Source organism: Pholcus phalangioides, unplaced genomic scaffold (genome assembly GCF_987345545.1).
Source record: "Pholcus phalangioides strain wild (caught in Gottingen) unplaced genomic scaffold, Ppha-v1.0 ptg000017l_1, whole genome shotgun sequence".
NCBI lineage: Eukaryota > Metazoa > Arthropoda > Arachnida > Araneae > Pholcidae > Pholcus > Pholcus phalangioides.
In genome coordinates, this window is record NW_028301610.1 from 24,036,293 (window position 1) to 24,062,861 (window position 26,569).

Genomic DNA, 26,569 nt, shown 5'->3' on the forward strand with positions numbered 1-26,569 from the left:
CATTTATTTAAAAAAAATTTATGCATTTTATTTCATCCATTTTAAAAATAATATCCAATTTTTAACTGCGAATAATATATATATATAATTTCTGGCAATAAAACCGTTATATAGCCTTAAATTTTTAATTTTAGCCCTTAAGACTAATTCAGAACTAGCACATATCCAATAACTTTTATTTTGACATTCTGACTTTGAGCGATTTCAATTAATTTTAAAACTTTTTATGAATTTCACTTAACTTTATAATTTTAAAAATCAAAATTTGTAACTGAGAATAATGTCGTAATTTCTCGTAATAAAACCGTTACATGGTTTGAAAACGTAAATTATAGCTCTTGTGCCTAATTTAAAGCCACGGTTTATCCACTAAATTTTATTCTGATGTTCGGACTTCAATTTTTGATAAATTTCAAAAATTTTCATGCATTTTTTGAATGCAGTTAAAAAATTAAAATGAGAGTAATATAAAAAAAATATGTCGCTTAACAATATAGAATTCTCAAACAAAAAACCCGAACAGTAAGTTGAATTCCAAAAATATTATTTAATTTCTATATCAGTGATTTTTCCAAGTTTTTGAATGAAATTACGTCTAACTTATACAAAATTGTGGAACATAAAAAGTCGTGGCGTTTCAACAAAAAAAAATGTTCAGTAATTTTTACTTTAATTCGCTTATTTACGGGAAATTACGGTTGGATTGGACATTTATAGACCAAAACGTAATTAGACTATCCCAAATTACCTGAAATTTTTCCAGTATTGAGGGCCCTAATCTCACTTTTTCACAGTCACGACGCATTGAAAATAATGATTAATTTATTAATTACTCATCTCGAAACTCCTAAGGGCAATAATTATGTGGTCTCGTGCCTTTTAACACAGGTCAAAAAGTCTCAAAAACTGTGTTGTAGTAGAAATATCATTAAAAACATTAATTAACCATTAATTTCAAATTTAGCATACACATAACTGTTTGTAAGTACTCTTTTCTATGCTAATGAAATAATTTACATAATTTTCATTCTTAATTTTTTGCAAATTTTCAAACATTGAGAAAAAACGTACTGTTAACATATTGCGCTCATTATAAAATAGCATTAAATTAATGTAATTGAATAAAAATTGATTGGAAATGAAGGAACCTGTTCGGTCCATCAAATGAAGCAAAAGACTGAAATTTTATTGACTCCATCTTATAAAATTTAAAAATGCAATTAAAATTATATTTAAAATTCAAAATAAGAAAAAAATTAAATATATTATTTTTATGCAATTTATTATACGTCACGGTAAAGTAAATCGGTTGTTATACAGTCGAATCCCATTTTAACGAATACCGTTATAGCGAAAATCTCGTTTTAACGAACACTTTTCTAATCCCTCAAATAAGTTTACATAGGAACAATGCTAGGTAACCTGGAATTCCTTTATAATGAAATTTCGCTTTAACGAAGTGATTCCTCCGGTTTCTTGGCGTTCGTTATAACGGGATTCGACTGTATACATAATAACCGGTTATTATGCATACTTATCAATCAACTTGGTAAGTTTGATAAAATACCCAAGCGTCGTTGGTAAATTTTCTAAATACTTGAAATTTATCCCCTTCATCTTTGATTATGCATAATACCATAGTGTAATTGGTGAATTCGATAAATATGAAACATTCCAAATGAGTCTAGTATGTGTGGTGAATACAGTCGGTCCCCGATATAATGATAACAAATTTTACCATCGCACCCAGATGAAGCAAAAGTATGAATTATGAAAAATATATGATATATTATATTATATTATATTATATTATATTATATTATATTATATTATATTATATTATATTATATTATATTATATTATATTATATTATATTATATTATATTATATTATATTATATTATATTATATTATATTATATTATATTATATTATATTATATTATATTATATTATATTATATTATATTATATTATATTATATTATATTATATGTATGAATAAATATAATACACATATTATATGCATCTTTTTCTCGGCCACCTCATTGGGCATTTTGCCCGTTGTTGCTTTTGCATTTGTATATCGAATAATACGATTTATCATATTTATCAACGACGCAACGCTTGGGTATTATGCATATTCGCTGGTAGAAAGGATAATTTTTAGTGCTTATTAAATTTACCAACGACGCTTGGGTACTATGCATAATCGCCGGTATTTATCAAACTTACGAAAATTCTCGGTGATTATGCATAATAACCACATTTATCACATTCACCGTAACATATAAATCAAGTATTTATCAACCGATCTCAAATATTGTGCCTCATTTTACGAATTGAATAGTTTCGTTCATTTTGAATCAGTTTCATTCAAATGCATTGATGTCATGCTATTTTACCTTGCGCGCAAAGTGTGTTAACCTTACACTTGCTTCTTTATGTTTGAAAATCTGCAAAAACATAAGTATTAGAGATATGTTATATCAGAATTGACCCTTTTTATCATCGACTGTAGTTTGGACGTGGCTTGGCCAAGCGCGCGTCCTAATCAGAGATACGTTATAAGTTATTTCACTTGCATAGCATAGCACATACAATCATTTATATGTTTCAAATTTGTAATTAATCAACGGTTAATTAATATTTTTTATGATACTTCTACTACAGCATAGTTTTCGTAACTTTTTGGCAATATATGAGATCCCCTTAATGAGCCAAGTCTATACTTTCAATTACTCTTATACCTTTATAGATTTATTTACCTAAAAATTTCTGCTAGGATCATATTATATGAACATATACTTTCTTTTAGGCTATTTTACTCGACCGAAAATTAATAGCCGTATAGTTATTTGTCCAAGAAAAAACTTTTCTACGTCTGAAGGGTATTATTATAGCCCCCGGAAGTTTTTTCTTCAGCCTTCCTTCTAGCATTGCAGTGAAAGTTTCGGCATTCGATCCGTCTCATTATATTAGTTCGAGCTCCGCAACACCCTGCAATTTGACGACCATTAAAAGAAATATTATATTTATATATATATATGTGTAAAGAGCTTTGAAGGATAAACGGGGAGAAATTGTTATTTCACCATCTGAACGTGGTCGTGGCGAAAGATCCAATCAACACTACGTAAATGCACCTACACGGGTGACGTTTCGTCTTCGGGGATCCGAACTGGGCTATTTCGCGGTGACGTCGAAAATGACGTAACGCCATGGGCGTGTCCCCGGGTTATATAGTCACGTGAAAGCACGGGGGGGGGGGCACCGGAAAAAATTACATTGAGTCAGAGTAGAGTGTGAGATAGAAAGAGAGGCAAGTGGTCAATATCATCGGGTATAAAGCGACTGGAGTCAGCGACACTGGCTCTGGCACGTGGTTTTGGGATGGCGTCTGCCAGACCCAGCTGAGCCCAGCTGCTTCTCTTCTAATCATGATTTGTGGTAGTATCTCTCTGTATAAGGAGAAGCCATGTCTTCATTACTCAATCAACGTTGATGCCCGCAAGAACTTCGTCGTCGACTTTAAAATAAGGTCAGTTACCATTTCTTAAATATTTCACACTGATAAAATTCGAAACGTAAAATTTACAAAAATGCAACGTGGATTTTATAGAATTGAAAATATAGAAATTTTCAGTGACTTCTATGCAGTATGGAGCTTTTTGATAATTGTAAAATTGGTAATAATTGGTAAGAATCAGTGTAATAAGTAAATGATATAACAAAATTTATATATAGAATATTTCTCTCATACTTGACGTTTTTCTCCGGTAGCATTTCATGAAATAGAATGAGGTGATGGTCAACATTTCTTATAATTTGTCAAGAAATATAGCAATATGGATTTTTCAAACTTATGAATTAAAATATGCATTTTAAAGTCTATTTTATTTGAAAAAAATAATGTCGATAGCAATTATATAGAATTTCGTCTTTGATTTCAAAATATTGTCAGTTTTTACAAATATTTTTAGGAAAAATTCTAAACGTAACGGGGTTTTTAGAATGAAAAATATAGAAATTTATAGTGACTTTATATATATATTGCGCTATAAATTTTTGTGATAATTGTGAACTTTTAACAATTTATAAAAAAAAAAAAAACTTAGAATTCATGTATAAAATATTTCTCTGATACTTACGTTTTTGATCACAATATTTTATTAGCTACAATGAAATTGTCAACAATGTAAATAAATTTCCAAGAAATTTCTTAAGAAATATATCAATATGAATTGCAAACTTTTAAATATATTTCATTTGAAAGCAATTAAAATTGATATCTCCAAGAACTTGTCGTGGATTTTGAAAATAAGGTCAGTTTTTGTTTTTCAAATATTTCACAGAAAAAATTAAAATTGTAACGTGATTTTTAGGCTCAAAACTATTGAAATTTTTAGTGACTTCATTGCACTATGGAACATTATTTAATAACCACCAAAGTAAATTTTTCATTTATATTTAACATAAAATTTACATATTAAATATTCACTGATAATAATTTTTTTTCGTGGTGTTTTAGAAGATAGAATGTCATATTGTTTGATGAATATCAGCATATGATTGTCAATATTGTTAGTGATTTCTTAAAAAATATATCAATATATGAATGTCAAACTTTTAAGTCTATTTTATTAAAAAAAATTAATTTTGATATCTACAAAATCTTCGTTATCGATTTCGAAATGAAGTCAGTTTCCATTTCTCAAATATTTCACAAAGAAAATTCTAAAATTTTAAAAATGAAACATGGTTTTTAGAGTTAAAAGTATAGAAAATTTTTAGTGACACCTCTCTATGTAGCATAGAACTTTTTCATGATTGTAAATTGGTAATAATTGGTAAGAATCAAGGAGAAAAATAACTAAAAATGATCCACAAAGAGTAATTTTTGCATTTGTATTTCATTTAAAATTTATATATTAAATATCTGCTCAGATGGTAAAATTTTCTAAGTCACCTTTTCCAAAAAATTGAGTTTTTTACATTTCGGAGTCTAGTTCATTGATGTTTGGAAAATGGCATGTTGTAAATCTTTCTCTTTTAGTTTATGAGAAAACAACGGAGGCAAATTTCAGTAAGGCAAGAAGCCACGGAATTGCACGTTTGCAGAATTTTATTTGCAATTTTCTATCTTGAAAATTTTAGAAACGTGACTTGCAACATTTTGCCATCTGAGCACAGAAATATTCTCTTGTACTTAGTTTTTTCTTGGCATTTTAGGAAATAAAATGAGATGATTTCATTATTGTTAATAGTTTTTTAGATAATTTCTTAAGAAATATGTCAATATGAATCTTAAACAATTTAAATCTATTTTATTTAAAAAAATACAAACGATATCTACTAGAGCTTCGTCGTCAATTTCAAATTAAGGTCAGCTTCCATTCCTCAAATATTTCACAGGTAATGTTCGAAACGTAAAATTTCAAAATGTTACATGGTTTTTAGAATTTTAGATATGGATATTTTTAGTGACTTCAGTGCAGTATGCGACTTTTTCTTAATTTAATATATGGTGACCATTTGTTAGGAAAATTAAATTTTACTTACAACTGAATGATACACAAAGTAAATTTCATTTTTTTAAACTTAAATTTGATACATGAAATATTCTGTGATACTTTTGTTTCTATCGTAGTATTTCAGGAACTAGAATGAGACGATTATAAAAATTGTGAATAATTTTCTAAACGATTTTTTCAAAGAAATATGTGATTGCATGTAAATTTTAAACTTTCAAATCAATTTCATTTAAAAAAAAAGTCAATTTTTATACTCACAAGAACTTCGTCGTCGATTTTAAAATAAAGTCAGTTTTCATTTCTCAAATAATTCACAGATAAAATTCGAAACGCTAAATTTCAAAAATATAACGTGGTTTTCGGAACGAAAAACATGAAAAAATTTTAGTGACTTCATTGCAGTATGGAATTTTTTGATAATTGTAATAATTGGTAGCAATCAAAAATTATAATAAGTATACTCTGATTCACAAAGTAAATTTCACATTCATATTTAACTTAAAATTTATACATAAAATATTTTCTCTGGCTATTGTCTTTTCTATGGTATTTTAGAGACTAGAATGAGATAATTGTTGATAATTTCTTAATAAATATAACAGTATGGATTTCAAACTCTCAAGTTTTTATATTTTCTAAAATCAATATTGAAATCCTCAAAAAACTTGAGCAAAATAAGGTCAATTTCAAATGTTTCACAAATAAAATTTCAAAACGTAAACTTGCAATATATAAACAAGAAACTATACAGAATGAAAAATATAAAATTTTTTAATGACTTTTCAATGCAATATAGAACTTTTTGATAACTCAATAAATGGTAACCATTTCATAGCAGAATTAAAATTTATTAGTAACTGAACGATACACACAAGTAAATTTCAAATTTATATTGAATTTGAAATTTATTTATAAAATATTGTTCCCCTGTGATAACTTATGTTTCCTTGTGGTATTTCAGGGACTAGAATGAAATGATGTCAACAAAGTAAAATACCAATAAAATTTTTTAATAAATTTTTTTAACATAAAAAAGCAAGAAATTTGTACAGATACAAAAATATACATAGATATAAGAGAGCATATAATATAAAACACATACACTTTGTGACTTTAAGGGACTTGAAGGTCCTTTCAGCAGATCTATAGGGTTAGAATTTGGAATATCCATTTCAAAATGCATTTTAAACTTTAAAATTCATTCTATTTTAAGAATGTAAAATTAAAATATGTCTATTTTATTTTGAAAAGTTGTTATTGATAACTTCATCATCGATTTCGAAATAAGGTCAGTTTAGTTGTTTTTCTCAAATATTTCACAGAAAAAATTGTGGATGTAAAATTTCAAGATGAAACGCGATTTTTACAAAGGATAATATAGAAATTTCTGATGACTTTATAGAACTTTTCGAGAATTTTAAATTTGCAATAATTGGTGAGGAATCAAACTTTTTAATAACTATAAATCATCCACAAAGTAAATTTCATATATTGAACTTATATGAACTTATAAAAATTTTAATTTATTGAATCGATTTTTAATTTATTGAATCGATTTTTAATTTATTGAATCGATTTTTAATTTATTGAATCGATATTTAATTATATTGAATCTAGAATTTATGTATAAAATATTTCTCTGATAATTACGTTTTTTTTGTATATATAAACGTGATATCTAGAATGAGATGATTGGCAATATTTTGAAAAATTTTATGAATAATTTCTCAAGAAATATATGAATAATTGATTTCAAAATCAACTCTATTTTGAAAATAAGCAATATTGATATCCCCATGAGCTCGTCCTCAATTTAAAATAATGTCAGTTTCCGTTTTTAAACTATTTTACAGGAAAAATTCAAAATGTAAATTTCTAAACGTAATGAGGTTTTTTTTTTATGATGAAAGCTATTGAAATTTTCAATGACTTCATTGAATTATGGAATTTTTTGACAATGTTGATTTATACATAAACATTTACTACTTCATTTACATTTTATTTAAAACAATGAATTATTTCACATCCTTTTTTATTGAATTTAAAATTCACTTATATGCCTTACAAAATATTTCTCATTTGATTTTAATGTTTTTCGTCGTACTTTGAGAACTAGAACGAAAAGATTCTTAGCATTTTGGGAAATTTTGTGAACGTCTGCAAAGTTCAAACTTTTCTTGAAAATTCTACTAAGGAACATGCCAATATAAATTTTGAAATTTTATATTTTATATCTAAAATTCATCCAAAACGCAAATATTTGACGTTATTTTATATCGAACTTTAAAAATTCCTTCACAATAATTACATATTTCTCATTTGATATCTATGTTTTTTGTGGTATTTTCCGAACTAGAAGGAAATTACTTAAATCGTGGAAAATTAATATAATTTCATTTGTAATTTATAAAATTTAATTAATTAATTTCTATTTCAAAATTGTAAATGCAATTCATTGAAAAATCAAAGAAAAAAAGTAAACAAAATTTATAAAATTAGTCGCATTTATTTGTACTGTATTGAACGTTAATTCCATTCTTACATAATATGTGTATAAAATATTTATCATCTGAAACAATACTTTTTTGGAATGATTGTCAAAACTGTAAAAGATTTCAATTTCTTCGAATTTAGTTTGAAAGCATATAATGAAATCAATTTTGCATTGTATTTATCAAAAAAAATTTAACAAAAATTCAATTATAAAAATGGTAAAAAAATATTCTATTTGTGTCTTTGCAGATATATTTGATGCTAACAATGACTTTGAAACAAAACTTATCGCAACAATAACATTGACAAATAAATGTTACCTAACTCTCACTACGGGTCATAACAATTCAAATTATCTGAGAAGTTTCAAGAGCTTTATTTTACATCTGATTGTGATAATCAACAGACAGTGACTTGATGATTATTTCCGATAACAAATGTGATCAATCAGCCTATGTAATAATCATCATCAGCAAAAGCATATCTAAGTTAAACTAAGCTATATAATCTCGTGAACATAACATTTAAAGCTGTGATAATAATTTCAGTTACAGAATAAGAAGCTATACCATCGGTGATTACCAATTTATATCCGATCATTTGATAAAGCAATTAGTCTAATGACGAATTAATATACATAGACAGGAAGCACGTGAAATGACCAATGTCTTCCAGAGAAGGAAAATGTGAAATAAACAGATTAATAGCAATTTAAGCTTTCATATAAATGCCAAAATTATATTTCTCAAAACGGAAAGACTTTGATACATGTACAATCAGATAATTTGTGCTGGAAAACTATTTTAAATAAAACACAATTTCATTCAACTAATCGCAAGTAGAGGCTGTTATATTTATTTGTGATGAAGTGCTTCCACAGATCAAAATACTGAAAATTGACAGAATTTCAGGTCATTTTATTTTACGAAATGCTCAGGTAAACTCAGAAATAGCTGTATTTTCAAGAAAAACAGAGACACCGTCAATTTCTAAGTCTTTATAAGCTTTTTTGAGGTAGAAAAATGACGGCTGAGGAGAAAGTACACCGACATAAATCGGGTATCAAATCAGGAATACCTAGAAGCCACTCAGACTTCTGTTACGTAAGCCTCACGCCAAAAGAAAAGAGAAGAACCACGGACTTTTCGCACCTACTCCCTCAATTCAACAAGGATCCGCCGTATGTAAGGTTACTGGATCCAAAAGTCCCAATAATGGAACAACCGAAACCCGCTTCACCGAGCGTCACCAAAATCTCGAGGAGCTCGACGGCTTCCCCGGTGTGCAAAACACCGACTCTCGACGTCATCCGATCGCATTCCATGAGGTCATTGAGAAGAACTCTGGAAATGAGTCCGACCAAATACCGGGTCGAGAATCCAATCGAAAACGAAGACCCGGGTGTCAGAGGTTGCACCCCGGAAAGTTATTACAATAAGTTGGATACCAGAGACATGACCAGGTTGAGAAACTTCACCGTCACTCCGAAAGGCGTCGTCAACTGGGGAGATTCATTTCGATCGCGGTCGATGCCATTTGTCCCGACCGATCAACCGAGTTGTTCGGATATCAAGTTGAGTGCTTCTGGATCGGTTTTCTATTCCGAAAACAGATTGTCCCCGAGTGACTGTGCCGCTGCAGCTTATGTCAAGCAACCCGTAAAATACAGGATCATTGTTCTTGGGAGCTCCAACGTCGGCAAGTCCACCATGATTCGACAGTTCAGGACATCGGAGTACATCTGTGCCTTCGACAGCAGTATCAGCGGTAAGTTAATTTTGATTTTGTACTGGAACTTACGTCATGAACCAAAAAAGTACTTTCTCTAAGTTCTTGTCGTTTTTGATCTCCAGAAACCAAAAAAAGGTCCTCATAAATTCCTTATAACTGCCTCTAAGTTTTTACCAACGTCCCTTTCGTTCCTGAAAATTTCTTGGACCAAAAGAGGTCTGAGGTCGTAAGTCTGCCCAAGAAGGATCCATAAAGATGGATGACCAGAGATATTTGGGAGAGATGAAAATCTGTTATCACACATAAGGTCCACGGAATACGGTAAATTTAATGGTCATCATCCTGCGGCCATTTGGTCTCTTGCGGTCCAGGGCTATTTTAATGGGCCCTCGGGTTGAAATCAAGTTGAAGTGGAACAGCAGTCGGTTAAGGGTTCACACTGAGCTCTGAAGAAAAATTCAGAAGTCAAGAATTAAATCTTCTGAGTGAAATATGGAGGACAGTTCTTGCCATTTTTGATCACCAGAAACAAAAATGTTTCTCATAAATTCCTCATAACTGTTGCTAAACTTTTACCAACGTCCTTCCAGAGCCTAAAAATCTTTTGGACCAAAACAGGTCCGAGACAGTCATCAGCAAGTCTGCTCAAGAATTATCCATAATGATGTGGGTCCAGGAATTTGGGAGAAATGAGAATCTGTTGTCATAAGGGCCAGGATGTACGATAGATCAGTTATTCTCGGGGCCAAGATTCTGGGATATTCTAAGAGGGTCCCAAATAGAAATAAAGTGAAAATGGATCCATGACAGCCGATTAATTCCGATTTGAAGAAATAAAGCCCTTAAGTGAAATACGATGGCAAAAATTTTGTGAATAATTTCACAATCTGAAAAAAAACAACTTGCAAATGAAAACAGTTTCATCTTAACACAGGGGCCCATCTAGGTTTGGTCCATGGGACTTCGTGATCGTAGAGGCTTACATGATGAGCTCTAATACAGTACTATGTATTCGATAATATGTAAATATGTAAGAGAGCTTTTACTTCCACCTAAGAACGGGGCCCCAGAACACAAATTTGCATAGGGAGCAAATGGTTTTGTAGACCCCGCTCCCAAGATCATTGAACTCATGTCCAGGGGTCCAGAGTTCAATCTTATATATGCAAAAAATTTCCGCTCATTATTAAATTTGCTCAAAAGATGCATTCAATAATAAGTAGAAAGGAATTTTCACTCCTGGGTGAAGAAGGGGGCACTAGGTAAGTCCGGAATAAGGCTGTGTGGATTATGGGATCCCGGGCAATGAGATTTTTCTGAAGGCCCCCCCCCCACTTGTCCAGAAAGACCTTTCTCTGCTTGCCAATTTACATGCTTAATCTCGAAAATGTTAATCCTCCTGTGCTTGTGAGCCCCCCCCCCGGGCCATGCCCGAAGGAGCCAATGCGTAAAGATGGCAATGTGCCACGAAAACAAAATATGGGACCATGGGCGGAAAAAGAATAAGAAACGCTGTTCTAGGTGACAGTTTCTTCCTATCACAGTGGTTCTTAACTTGCGGCCATATAGCTCCATTGCGGTCCTGGGATATTTTAGGGGGGCCACGGGTAAAAATCAAGTGGAAAGGGAGTCACGACAGGTGGTTACGGAGGGAGGGGGGGGCCATGACTGTGAATAAAAATCCAGATGTGAAGAAATGAATCTTTAAATTAAAATATTTTGGGGGGAAAGCGTGAATACTTTCAGAGGCCCGGGGACATCATGTCCATAGAGGACCTACACGATGAAATCTCTATGCTTTCCAAGAGTAAGTACTGTATGTAAATATCTAAGCTTTTACTTCTAGGCAAGCGCGGGGCCCATAACATCATTTTGACGGGATACCCATGATGTTTAACATCCCTGTATAGATCTTCTACAAGAAAGGGAGTATATTGAGCTCACGGGACCCAGGAAAGGAAGCCCAGGGGATTTGGAGATCAAACTTAAGCTTTTTGTCCATTATAAATTTACTAGAAAGGTCAATTCAACAAATAGGGTGTCATTTAATAAATGAAGCGATCATTCATTCACTCGCTCATTCATTTGCTCATTCGATCATTCATCCGATCGTTCATTCACTCCTGCCGAACTGATGTCGGTGAGTTTCTTCAGCGATGAATTTTCCATTCGGTGAATTGCATGGAGGGGAATTTTCCGGCGGTGGACTTTTCATCGATAAATTGTTGGTCGGTGAATATTCCTATCGGCGAATTGTATGGCAGTGAATCGTTGTCGGTGAATTTTTCATAGATGAATTGTTGGTCGGTGAATGTTCGTGTCGGGGAATTGCATAGCGGTAAATTTTCATATCTGTGAATTGTTGGTCGGTGAATTTTCGTATCCGTTAAATTTCATAACGGCGAATTTTCATATTCGTCAATTGCACGGCGGTGAATTGTTGTCGACGAATTTTCCGGCGGTTGGATATTTTCACTTAAAAATATATTCAAAATTAAATCAATAAATGAAATATGAGAGTGATTATTCCCCCCAACGCGAAATTTCGAACATAGAACATTTACCTCAACTCGAGTGGGAATTGTTTCAATGTATATATAAAAGTACTCTTTTGGGGTGGAAGGCATGCTTCCGCGTACACGTGGCTCGTGATGTTCGCTAAATTGATTGAAATCGAATATCTTAGCGACGTCTAACGTTGCATATGTGAATTGTGAACACGCGAGAGGAGCGGATCCTGCATATCTCCCTCCCATGATCGTTTGACATCCAATTGAAAACTCACCCACGATGTGATGTGATTCGTGATCTAAAAGAAGACTCGCAAATATCCATGAGGTATATATTGAGTATCTATTAGCGTTGCCGAAGAACCGGTTTTTTTTTCGGAAAAAACCCACTGCGTTTTTTCTGGTTTTTGGAGTTTTTCAATCATTTCTCAATCATTTTTGTCGCCGTTTTCTGCATACGAATGCAAATTAAACCGGGACCTACAATTTATTGCCGATTTCGAACGGCAGCCTTTTTTAAACTCACCGACAGGTTGGTCAACACCATCTATAGCAGAAGGCCTCCGCGCGAAGCTCGTGGTATCACTAAAGAGTGTCATCTCACCTACAGCCATTGGATATACTACAAAAAAAGAGTAAAGATGGCGGCCTGCTACATCCAATGGCTGTAGGTCTTCAGTGACGTCACGAGCTTCGCGCGGAGGCCTCCTCTAGGTGTTGGGTTGGTGCTCTAACAACTCGATGGGGGACTACCTGCGGTAGCAATCTTCTTCTGTGGTCATGTCGCCATTTCTGTTGTACCCCTGCGTCAGGAAAATTTCTGACAAGGGAGAACCCCCCCCCCCCCCCACCCTCTCCCCGGGTATCGAACTGCGTGACACCTCTGAGCATTCCTTGGTACTTTAGGCTAGTATCTTATCGGGCTGGGCTACTGCACCCGAGTTTTTCGGGTTGCCGGGTGAGCGCCGTAGACCACTAGATTACACAGACGTGGGTTCGATTCCCCGCAAGGGCCCCCTTGAGAGGTTTGAGTTCTCTCTCTTTCCTAAAATACATCTTCGCATCAGCCAGCTGTGAAAAACCTACATAAATGTAATAGACCTAGTAATGTATGGAAATTATTTGCGTAATTATTATATCAGTGGTCGCTCATTACAGTAAATTTGGAGGGAGGAATCGTTTTGCCTCTTAGTGTGAAAAATGGGTTTATAAAATGAGTTTTTTCAAGGGTTTTTCCTCTCTCTCTAACCCCTATAATCTAAATTGCATTAAATACATAGACTTATTAATGTATTTCTCTTTAGATAGAGTGCAATAAACCATTAGAAAGCATACTGTTTGCGGGTAAGTGCAGTTTTAAGGTGTATTTTTTAATGGGTTTTTCCATGGGGTTTTCCTCTAACCCCAGTGTTTCCCGAAGTGGTAGTTATTGGCCCCTAGGGGGCGATGGAATAGTCCAGGGGGCGATAGAAGCTACCAGTATGACGGATCCTAGGGTTCGCTTGAGTTGGGGAGCGATGGAACAGAATGTTTGGGGAACTATGCGATAACCCAGTGATTCCCAACGTGGGCGTTAACGCCCCCTTGGGGGAGATGGGAAGTACCAGGGGGGTGGTAGAACCTACGGGTATAACATAGGTTCCTATGGGTTAGATTGTGTTGGGGGCGATGAGAGAAAAAAATTTATGAAAAACGGAGCGATGGTACAAAAAAGGTTGGGAAACTATGCTCTAAAATATAGTTTCCCAAACTTTTCGTTCCATCGCCCCTTTTTCACCTTTTTTTCCATCTCATCGCTCCCAAGTCAAGCCACACATAGGATCCTGTATTAAACACTAAGCACCTACCGCCTCCCTTGACCGTTTCACCTCCCCCAGGGGGCGATATCGCCTACTTTGGAAAACACTGCTCTAACCCATAGTTTCCCATTCACCCCCTTTCTCAAAAACACTTCTTCGTCATCGCCCCCAAATCAAGTTCACCCATAGGATTTTATGCTAAGTCCATAGATGCTACCGCTCCCATGGGCCATTCCATCTCCTTCCGAAGAGTGATATTGCCCAATTTTGGAAACACTGCGCTCTCTCTCTCTCTCTCTCTCACACACACATACATAATTTAAATTGCATTTCTCTCTCTCTCTCTATATATATATATATACATAATTTAAATTGCATTTTAATTGCCTTTAATCTAAATTGCATTAAATACATAGATTTAATAATGTATTTCTCTTTAGACAAAGCATGACAATGCATTAACACCATTAGAAAGCATACTGTTTGCGACTAAGTGCAGTTTTAAGGTGTATTTTTAGTGGGTTCTTTCGGATTGGGCAAAATCAGGCTAAACCTGATGTCTATCTATCCGTGAAAATGAAAACTCCAAAGATATTGTGTTAGTGACGAGATATTTGAATTCGAAAATCAAAAAAGAATGTTTAAAAAAAAAAAGTATTAAATACGGGTAAACACCGTTTTATCTGCATTTAATGTTGTTTTTTCCCAACTTTCCTCCGTTTTTCGTATTCGAATATCGCAGTTAGAAACGTGAATTTTTTTTTTGCTGGCATCAGGAGAGACAGTGCAAAACTACGTCATTCATATTGAAAGAGGTTGTGAGGTTATTAAAATAAAAAAATTAACTTTTATGCGGACACCCTGTCATCACAAACCCCAAAAAAAGTTGTTGCCCTGTCTCTCTTGAGGCCATACAAAAAATTCCACGTTTCCAAATGCAGTAATCGCCGAGATATTTGAGCACAAAAAGCGGAGAAAAGTTGGGAAAGAACAGCATAAATGAGAAAAAAAAAACATTGTCCGTTAGTTTAGGATTTTCCCCCCACCTTTCCCACGGTTTTTAATTCAAATATCGCAGCGAAAATGTGGCCGTATAAAAAGATTTTTTTTAATAACTAAACAACCTCTTCCAATATGAATGACTTATCTAAGGTCTACACTATGCATCTTCAACCCGTTGCTCACGAGCAGCACCATGCTTCCTGAAGCACCCAGAGCGCTCGTTGCTCATGTCCGATTTCATACTCGCAAGCATTTGATCAACGTTCCACTTAAAACACTAAACTACTTAAGAAGAGCACCATTACGGTGCTCTTCTTTTGATGATGGGTACAAGCAGTGCTCGCGACTAGAAAAAGACCTGTTCTACACACACATTATTTGGATATTTTTGCTAATTGGAACTATGCCTCTCTAGTATCAACGGTTCACCAGTAACTAGCGGTGTGAAGAATTAACTACGCACCCTGTATATTCTAAGGAATCTTTGAAGCGATATCCATGTGTTAAAAAACTACTGAAGCAATATCAGCATTCTATGGAATCCTTGGAGATACGCACAGGTTTTGAGAATCATTTTAAAAATAACGTAGTCCAGAAGGAATCACCTGGAAAATACACACAAAGGTTCACAGACAAAATGTTCAACGAGAAGGCTGAAAAAAGATGCCCATAAAAAATATGGATGTCGAATATACAGGGTGCATAGCAAACAGGGTGTATGACATTTTACTGGCCAACCGTTCATCCTATAGAGGTATACTTCCAATTAAAAAAAGTTTTCTAATAACGTGTAGTACTCAGATATGTCATTCATGTTGCAAGGGGTTGTAATGTTATCAAAACAAAAAAAAAAAATAACTTTTTGTACAGTCCCGTGTGCCCCAAAATCCGATTATAATGTTGTTGCCTTGTCTCTCCTGATGCCAACAAAAAAAAAAAAATTCCACGTTTGTAAGTTCACTATTCACCGAGTTATTCGAATTCGAAAACACGGAGGAAATTTGGGAAAGAACAGAGTTAAATGCGGAAAAACCGTCTTGCCTGCATTCAACGGTTCGCGAGTAAAATGCCATACCTCCCCCCTATTTGCTATGCACCCTGTATATATAAAAAATACAGCAACTCAATAAGAGCGATAAAAAACGAATAATTATGATAAAATATGTAAATTTTTCATAAAAAATTATGGTTGTCTCACATCCCTGGTGTAAAGCAGTGATTCTCAACCCGTGGCCATATTGCCCCCTTGATGTTTTGGAATATTCTTAGGAAAGCCATGGGGGAGAATCTAATTTAAGGGTAATCGTGGCAGGTACTTAACGTTCAACGTTCCAATTAAACAAATTTTAGAGGCATCTAAAGCCGGTTCCACATCAACAGCGCCACGCAGAGTCTCTCAAAATACCACTAAGAGCTATGACAAAAACATTTAGACATGAAATAAAGCTGCGTGAAAAAATGGTGGGAAAATGTGGGACTACCTTTAGAATCTAGCAGAACTGCTCATGAATACAAATACAAATACAACGCCACAACAGGCAAATTGCCCAACGAGGCGGCTGACTTAAGAACATCATGGATCCCCGAGCCCCTACCTACTACTGCTACACCACACATGCAACCCCCCCCCCCGCGGAACCCCCAACGAATCGGTACATGCGGGAATGTGCGTGTACGTGTAGTGCAACCTGACGTAAAGTTTGTTTCTGTGTAATGCTTGTTATGTGTAGTGCTGTCATCTGCCCCCAGTTTTTTTACTAACTATGAGTGAAGTGTTATGGTTGAATGATTTTACTGTTGTAGGACTGTTGCTCTCTGTGGCGAGACTTTTTAACGGGGAGATCGGCTCGCATTTGCACCTTGTAGTTGGGAACCACAGAAAACCAACTTCAGCTGACCACCACTGTGGGGTTTGAACCCGGATCCTCGCATCATGAGTCCGGCATTATAACCACTCGACCACCACAGAACTAGGGCATTCTTAACGTATGGGCTCATCTGGGGGCCTTTTCTGTCAATAGGGGAACTATCGATTGTGTGAGATCTCATACTATTAATTTTAAGTTAAGTACGGAGCCTTAGAACATCACTTTGCCCAAGGGGCCATGATGTTGAAACGGCGATGCATGCAAACCCCACATGAAAGCTCATTGAGAACACTAATACGGGGGTCCGGAGAAATCGAACTTATAAATTTACTTTAAAATATCAATTCAATATGTAAGATGGGTCTTATTCCTAGATGAGGGCTTATTCCTAGTGGGGGCCCTGGAAAAGATAGGGGCAACGAGAAGAAGACATGGTCGAAAAGTAGGGGGCATGGACGATAAAAGGTATAAAGCCACTGGTCTAAGAATAGGTTTCCAACTGGTGTACTGAGAGAGCTTTTATCGGCATCCACTGTAAAAGTTTTCATTGGTGCTGCAATGAAAGTATCTATATTGCAGAAATTGTCATATTTCTTCGTCCCATGGAACAAACTTCGAGGGTTCTGCATTAAACAGAACGTTAGAACCTCTGGTCAAAGATCCCGTTAAAATGTTGAATGTTCTCCACAACTATTTACACTGCTGTTCGTGACTATTTCTCGCGTAACCTTTAGAGGCATCTAAAGCCGGTTTCACGCCCACAGTGCCACGCCGAGTCGCTCAAAAAACCGGTTTTTTTTAAGTATGGCTGAGGTGATTTTGGCTGTTCGCGCCGTCGAAAACCGGTTTTTGCGTGGCCCGGTATCGCGGTGATGGTCAAATCGCCGGAGAGTTGCGTCTCTCATTACAACACAACCAAAGATACTCAAAAATCAAACACCTAAACCTAAATAAAAAAATATTTTCTCCTAGATTGAAAAAATTGATGGTCATCATAAAAAAAGAGATGACAACATGGGGATATTATAAGTTCTAAAACAGTCGTCGCATGGACAAGATCTGCACCGGCTACTTCGGTTGAGTGTCCGTCGGAGGGGGAAAAGAGAAACAGCATCTAAGACCTTCGTTAATGCTTAGAATCACACTAGAGAATCTTCTGGAAGTAAACATAAGACGAGGTGAGTGCATACATAGAGAAGCGTGTTTTTCTCTCATCACCTTCTCTCTGATAAAGGAACCCAAGTCTGTGCTTAAAAAGAAGATTCTATCGATTCCACCAAGGGTGTCACCCCTTTCTTCCGCTGACAACTGTTTGTGTTCTTTGCCATGGTAACGGCCCAAAGTCGCGTGTCGTTCATTTTGTTTCATTTCATGCATTTCTTTCCACCCCCCCCCCCCACCATGCTTTCTATTTTATCTCCCCTATTATATGCCTATTACGTAAATCTATTGTCTAGCTCCTACTGCCTTGAGAGAGAGAGAGAGAGAGAGACAAGAAACAGAGATTTGCAATGTCTTGAAGACGTGGTCTTTGTCTGATAAAGAGCTACGATTTCTCTCATAGTCGAGATTTTGAGATATTTTATGTCATGGTTTAGAAGAATCGTGGCTGTAAAAAAGAATTGATAGTTATTGTTGTGCTGTTAGTTAGCATACAAAACCGAGTCCGCAGCGGGAGCCCCCCCCCCCCCAGAAATGAAAGAAAATGCCTGATTATATGTGGAAAATAACATAGTTACGCCTATTCTTCTATTACTTTGGTCCCCCCTTTGAGAGAAATTATTAACCACGGTCCTGTATAAACAAGCGTGTTTCTGCTCTAAAGATGTTCGTCTTAAAACGTAGGCCCACCTGGGCCTGGCCTAGGGGCTTCGAGCACATAGAGGGCTTCGAGCACATAGAGGGCTTCGTGATAATGATATTTTGTACTACGATTTTTTTCTAAAATAAGTATGTAAATTGGTAAGTAGGTACATCCAGATTGTTTAGGGCTCCTAAAAACGACTTGGCCCGGAGCCCATAGTGATTTTAAGACGGCTCTGGCTCTCAGAGGCATCGCACTTATACGGGGATATTGACTTGAGCCTAAATACTACCAATGCCTACTCTATTTCTACAACTGTTACTGTCATGAGGGTGGCACGATTCGCTTGGGTGAAGTAGCTGCGGGTCCTAAGGCAAGAGGACCCATGGGTATATATGATTACCGTTGATGCATGATCACTCGAGGTGTTGGAATTGCAAAAATACAGGGTGATTCACAAAAGCAGACATTCATTTCATTTACGGAGTGAGCTGCAAACGGAAGTACCACAGAGGCAGCACGAATGTACGGTGAGCGTCACGATGAACGTCTGATTTTTAAAAATGGCACGAAAAGTGCCAAGGGGTAAATATTGTCCCTAAAACTAGGAAATCCTGGTTATAAAATCACAGGGTAAGTAAACTACTGGTATTTGATCGATCGGGCAAAAGAGGAACTGACCGGAGCCATCTCAACAGCATAATGGGCAAAAGTTGTTTTCTGGGATCCCCCTCCTCACTGGAAGTACCAGCTTACCAAGTCACATAGTTTCAGAAATCATAGTACAAGATATAATAATCTTGGAGCCCCCCTTCCATGCCTCTGAATCCCCCAGGAGTTCCCTGGGTAGCTCGTATGTTAAGATGGTCTTTGATATAACCACTAGGCCAAGGATATAGTTACCACAAAAAATAGCACTCCAACCTCTCGATGATAGGCGTGGAATAGTCATGCGTAATTGTCTTTTGTTTGTAAGTCGTAGTCCAGAGGATCTTAAACTTTGTGCAGTAAGATGAAGGTCAGGGGATCCCCTCTGTCAATAAGATGAAGGCCACGGGCACCTTCATCGAATAATATTCAGCCTATAATAATGCCAAGACAATAAATTGATTGTTTTCTCATCCAAGCTCCCAAACCTCCTGAATCCTATCCAAGAACCTTCAAGGGGTTCGTAGATCTGTTGTTAAAAGAGCCATTGCCTCAATCTAATACGCCCTCAGTTACAATATTGCGACAAAAATGATTAAATTATGTGGATATCCATGTAAAAGTTTAAACTTTTGAATAGTTTCTTTAACTTTCACCGTCAAATTCTACCTGGGATTTCAGGCATGGAGGTTGAATACAATGTATGACTGTCTCTTTCTGGAATTTTATCCCATTCAGGTGAAATTGTAACCGACCAAATTCGTAATCAGGGCTAAAACCACTTGACTTTTGCATCAACAATCCTAAACTTTCTGCAAGTCTCCCGCAATCTTCTCGCAAAATGACTACTTAACGCTACTGGGAAATTAGTTTAAAATAGCAGTTTTGAGAGACTCTTTACTGTATCTACGCTTGCATTGCCGGATGAAGAGATGTCTTTGATTAATTATAATCTTGGCTTGATTATCTATTTCGAATATTCACTTCGCCATGGTCCATAATTCCCGCTAATCATCGCTCTCATATCGGTAATGCGTTCAATCAATCAGTACCAAGGACCAAACACTCGCGAATCCTCCTTGGTGGTTGTCGTCGACTTCAGTAATGTCCATTTACAACACAAGATCATTCCTATATACACTCCACATACACATATGTGATGCCATATATAGGGTGTCCTGTAAGTTCTAATTCGGCCTTTATCTCATCAACCGTTCGTCGTAGGAGTATAGTTCTAATTTCAAAAATGCTCAAAATGCATTCAGAAATCATTCTGTACCAATCTTGAGAGTGAAAATACAGTTGTGTCATAAAATGAAAAATCTGAATTTTAATACGGTCCCCTCCATGCTCTAACTTCCAGTTAGAAAGTTCTTGCCCTTTATCTCCTGAGGACAACAGAATTTTTAATTAAAATATCTCAGCGAATATTGCGCTTAAAAACGTAGAAATTTTTTTGTTGGCCTCGTGAGAGACTAGGCAACAACTTTTCGATTGTGTTTTTTAGAACAAGGTGTCCGTATGGAAAATTAGTTTTTTTTTATTTTATGACACACTGTATTTTCATTCTCGAAACCGGTACAGAGTGATTTCTGAAGCAATTTTGAGCGTTTCTTAAATTAGAACCATACCTCTACGACGAACGGTTGATGAGATAAAGGTTGAATTAGGACTTACAGGACACCCTGTATATATATCCTGATATATCTGTCCCATCATTCACATAATTACGATAGAATTGGTACGCGGTAAAACCCGAACAAAAGGTTTCTTTTCCGCACAACGGAAAAGAAACAATCGGGCTCAGATTTGGCGATTTCTGTGCCCCCATCCAATCACCATGCGGTATTTGTGAGCGAACCAGGAAGATTCTACGCCAAAATAACAAACGAAATAGGATGCTGTGGTTCAAAACGTGGCAAATTTGCTAGGTAGTCTTAATGACGTTACAGATGAAGATTGGTCGACCAGGGGAATGGTAGGTGTGATGATGTATTGGCGCTAGATTCAAGAGAGAAACTACGCCATCTACCGTTTTCCTTGGACTTAACGACAACAGATTATGATCTCTTCTATTCTCTCAACAGCCACCATCTGGGAAAATCCGTCATAAATGGGGTAGAATTACGGCCAGAGGCGTATTTCACTGGATATTAAAATATGATCAACTTTATCAATGGATTCAATGAAAAAATTACTACAGGGGTCGTCACATCCTGGAGTGGGGGCAGGCTAAAAAGGGTTTGCACGGGCATGTTTCTAGTAATTTATCGTTTTAAAAAAAATCATTAGTTTCTTGTCGTTGTCATGCGGGCTAGGGCCCCGTCACTCCACCCCTATGGGCCATGCTTTACTTATTGGATGTTTTTAGAAAGGAACACTATCAGTTTATCAGCGATCCTAAACCAGGATTGCAACTAGGAAGAAGCAGGAGGTGTTGATGAACTTCACTGTTACAGGATAATCTCGAACCGATTACGTCAAGCAGCTTGATTGTTGGAACGTCAATGGATGGGTCAGCCATCGCTTAGGGGGCACCTGGGAAGAATTATCGGCATTTAAAATTGTGCTGCCGCTGTTAGAAAGGTTACGGGCCACATTTAGCATACAAAAGCACTAACTGTATCGATAGGTTTGGCCATATCTAGAAACATTTTGATCATTTGCGCATGTGATCATTTGATCATTTGCGCATGTGATCATTTGATCATTTGCGCATGTGATCATTTGATCATTTTTGTACGTCGCCACAGTGGTGGTCGGCTGAAGTTGGTTTTCAACTTGGAAGCGTAAATGCGAGCCGATCTCACCTGTTAAAAGTCTCGCCACAGGCCTACAAACGGTACAAATATCGAATCATTACACTTCACTCCTGAAATATAGATGGCAACATTGAAAAATCGGACATAACACTAGACATGCAGGCAGACTGTTAAGTGCATACACTTACACTTCTGATACAACTCACTAGGTAGTAAATTGCTCATGGCGATAGACCAGAGTTGTGCTCGCTTTGAAAGAAAGATCATTTTGGAGCACAGCGGTCATTTTTTTCACACGAACGGCTAATTAGACCGGGACCTACAAGTTATTTCCGATTCCGAATGGCAGCGTTCGATATTTATCGTCTTTTTGCTCACCGTGGGGTATGTGCGCTAAACCCCTCGGTGTGGGACTCCTTGCGGTAGCAAATCTTTTTCTGTGATCATTGTTGTTGCCGGTTTTAATGTATCTCAGGAAAGTTTGTGACAAGGCAAACTGAGTATCGAACTCGCGACACCTCTGAACATATTTGTCACTTTAGGCGAGTATCTTATCAGTAGTGTAGGCAACGGCCTGGCACCGGAAGCGCCATACCCCTCCCAGGTGATGATGATGCTCCGCCGGAAGTGACACGCCCCCTACTCTTCCTCCAGATAATAATGCTCCTTGATGACGTCATCGACAACTCCATTTCCCCTCGTTGATGACGTCACCTGATTTTCAAGATTGCTGCTTATTTTCCATACGTATACTTACCGTGATCGACAGCAGATGGCAGCACCACCGAATGTTTTTATTTTCAGATTTTATTTCGCAGAAAACTTTATCCACTTCCGCCGAGGAAGAACCCATGACAGCTGATAAAGCCTCGCATTCTCTAGTCTGGTGTGTTTTACACTGAACCAAACAGGCGTATCAGGCAGTGCCTTATGATCGTACATAAAAAAAAATACGTCGTTCTATTTTTGATGGTGTGCTGGTCATGTGACATAGTTGATAGGATCTAATTATTTTGTTCTCGAATTTTCTCATCAGAGATAATTCACTCTCCATAATAATTATTTTTAATTTTTTCCAAACAGAAGGCGTCATCGAACCTTTTTTTTTGATGATGTGATGGTCATGTGACAGATGATATGTTCTGCGATGGACGGAATCTAACTCTAGATCACGTGGTCAGAGATTAATTCGCTCTCCATAAAAATTATTTTTCAATTTTTTTCCAGAGGGCACCACTAAACCTTTTATAATTTATTGTTTTCGATGGTCTATGCTGGGGGGTCACGTGATCAGCCCCCGAATTTTTTTCCCATCTGAGACAGATGCCCCGTTATTTCACAGGATCACATGATCGGATATAATTTTTTAAATCGGAAAAAGAGGGTGATCTGAATGTTTTTAATTTGATACATATATTATCGTGACGTTATCATTATTTTTAGCAGAGACATTCAGAAATACATCATTAGAGAGAAAAGACATCAGAGTGTATCGATTAAAATAATTTTATTACTTTTTAAAAATCATTCGTACAGCATAATTTTTCTTTACATATTGATAAACAGCAAAATCCTTTCCTTTTCTGTTTAGTTTCTTAACAATGTTTTCAAAGGTTACATTCTGACTTCTTTGTATGACGAAGAATACAGCATACTGTCCACATACATTGGAGGTAGGTGATTGTAGAGGTAGTTGCATTTCAAATAATGTTTTTATATCTTCTTGTTAAATGAAACAATTTATTTTCCGTCTCTGGTTTCTGTCCATAAGAATTGAAAAATTCCAAGGTATTGATCGCCTTCCAGTGAGAACCAGATTCTGTATGCTTACCTGCGTTCACAACTAAAGACGCTGGATAGGTTTGAATACGCACAGGTAACAAGTCACATGGGAACACATCGATGAAATATGGCGTTTCCCGCTCTAGAATGTTTCTTATCTGAGACGAGTGCATGTTTTAATTGCTGAAATCGTAGAGGATGTTCCGTGCCTGATTTACTTCTATGATGTTGTCGAACTCCAGGTAGACAATGACTGAAACCGGCTGGACAAGCCGGGCTTTAAACTTTGTTTCCAATCGTAGGTTGCCGTGTCTTATCAGGTAGAAATGATCTCCCTGACAGAGATCGGCGCTGAGATCAAAGGCGTAGATGGCGTACCCCAACGGTAATTCGCTTCTGGAGATGTCTATACCTCTAGCTTGACATGCTTTCTCAGTCCCCAAAAATAAGCTATGATACGCTCTGGCATATAATCTTTGATCATATTGGGGTTCTAGAGGCTTGAAAGGCACTGGTTGTCTGTCAGCACACACTGCTATGAAGTTAAGATAGTAATGTTTAAACTCGAACGGCGATTTGCTATACGATCCCGAAAAAGCGTCGTTGTCTACTAAAGCGAATACCATTCCCTTGGGTAATTGTCCAACGACGACACTGTCTTGAACCCACGACATGCTACCCTGATATAGTGAGTAAACTTTACATATTACTCTGTCTATCGGATACTTGGCTGATGTATGACTTAGAACTTTCGCATGTCCTACAAGCACACCAGGAGATATTTTGACGTGTCTTATGTATAAACATGCGTCACGGAGAACAACTTTGAAGTTTGCATTTTTGTCTGGTGAAAGCAGACAGAATTCAGACTTGCTACGTATCATCTTTATTTTTAGAGAGACAAGATTCAGTAGGAGTCGTTGTTGACAAATTATGTCTTCGTGAATCGCACCCATCATATCGACGGTCTTACTTTCTTCGATAAACGCTGCTCGCTGTATTAAACCATCGTTGGGATCCTCTTGACTTCGGGTCCACATCACTCATTTTTCCGGCATTGTCTTTATAAAAGAGTTCTGTAGTCAGTTGACTGGTTTTGCTTTCATTACCGTGGTTCAAGAGTTTTTCTATCGTAGCTCGGTAGGGCTACGTGTTACAATAGTCCGTTTCAGGTTAACTTTGCAGTGAAGAGGAAGCTACGAGGGAACCGCATCACTCGTTGCTATGACAACGAAAGCCTCTTAACCTATGTATCGATGTGCGGCCTCGGCCAATTCTCGTCAATCTCACAGAAAAAAATATTTTTTACGTGTAACGTAATGCTTGTAGAAAAAATTGCAGTCAGTTAGTAACAAAAAATTAGCTAATGAAAAAAAAAATCATTGTCGATACTTTCAGAAATTAAAGTGCGGTTTTTGAAATCATTTTTTTTTTATTGAAAAGTATCTTAGTAACTCCTATTAACACGGTTTTTACGTTTGAATTTGGGAATAGCCCCAAATAATAAAAATGATACGGAAAAATTTAGAATTCTTTTACTCACTTTTCTTGCCGAAATTTCCGTCGCTCACCCACCCGAACACATATACGTCGATGCCACTTGTTATCACTAAAGTTTTAGTCATTTTTTACGGATTCCCATTCTATGGAATCCTCACTTGAAGTTGTAGAACTATCGGATTCTCTATTACTTATTAATTGTTGTTGCTCCAAAATGTGTTCCATCTGCAATCCAAAATTCCTCTTCTTTTTCAATTATTGCCAAAAAGATACAACTGTCACAGAAGAAAAAAATACACTGCAAGCCTAAACCATTGTGGGTCTCTCTCTCTCTTGCTTATTTATATTTATCTGGAGAGACACTGAAGGGGGGCATCTGGAGGAACAGCCTCTGCTGTGGGGGAGATGGCGTTGGTGTGGGTGAAAAAGAGACATTACTTATGTCAACACATTCCGCTATCGGCTATTTTAATTCAGAAACCACCCCTATCCTACGAACACGGCAAGAAATAGATATCGCCTGGAACCGTAACCTACACCCATAAAGAGAGCCTCTGACAACAGTATCGGCGCTGTCGTGAAAGAGCGACACTTCCTGTAATCTATGAGTGAATATCTGAATTCGTTGGAGGTTATTTTCGGGAGAAAAAAAAAAAGCTAATTGAATATTCGTCTGGGTGTGTAGGCCTATAACTACATGCAAAACTGAATGAAAAATTGTATCGGAAAAAATTCAACAAAATGGCGATATAATATATATATATATATATATATATATATATAACTGTGCAATCAAAAAAAAGCACGATAGTAATATTGGCGGGGAAAATTTCTTGGAAATCGCGCCAAAATGTTCTTGAGCTCGCCATGGATTTTTGATAATGGTAACCAATATTTTTCTAACTTAAAAATTTTAAACGAATATACATTGGTTCAAAACGATATTTTTTCAGTATCTTTTTCAAAATCATAAAAAATTTTGGAATATTCTATATAAATGATCATCATAAACCTCCAATGTATGGGAACTATATTTTGCGGTGAAGGAATACACTCTACCTTTCTCTCCACTGCAAAGTTAACCTGAAACAAACTATAGAAGATGATATGAGACGGTCATTCAGAGATATATCCATCTAGG

At 36.2% G+C, this 26,569-nt stretch overlaps 1 protein-coding gene across 1 annotated transcript in view; it reads left to right on the forward strand.

Moving 5' to 3' along the window:
* The first annotated feature begins 3,290 nt into the window (after positions 1-3,290).
* Positions 3,291-26,569, forward strand: part of LOC149072575 (uncharacterized) — a 48,416-nt gene continuing 25,137 nt past the window's right edge. The window contains exons 1-2 of the mRNA XM_089246292.1: positions 3,291-3,536; positions 8,272-9,789. Coding sequence (XP_089102418.1) covers positions 9,045-9,789 — 745 coding nt within the window. The 5' untranslated portion in view covers positions 3,291-3,536; positions 8,272-9,044. The remainder of the gene's footprint in view (positions 3,537-8,271; positions 9,790-26,569) is intronic.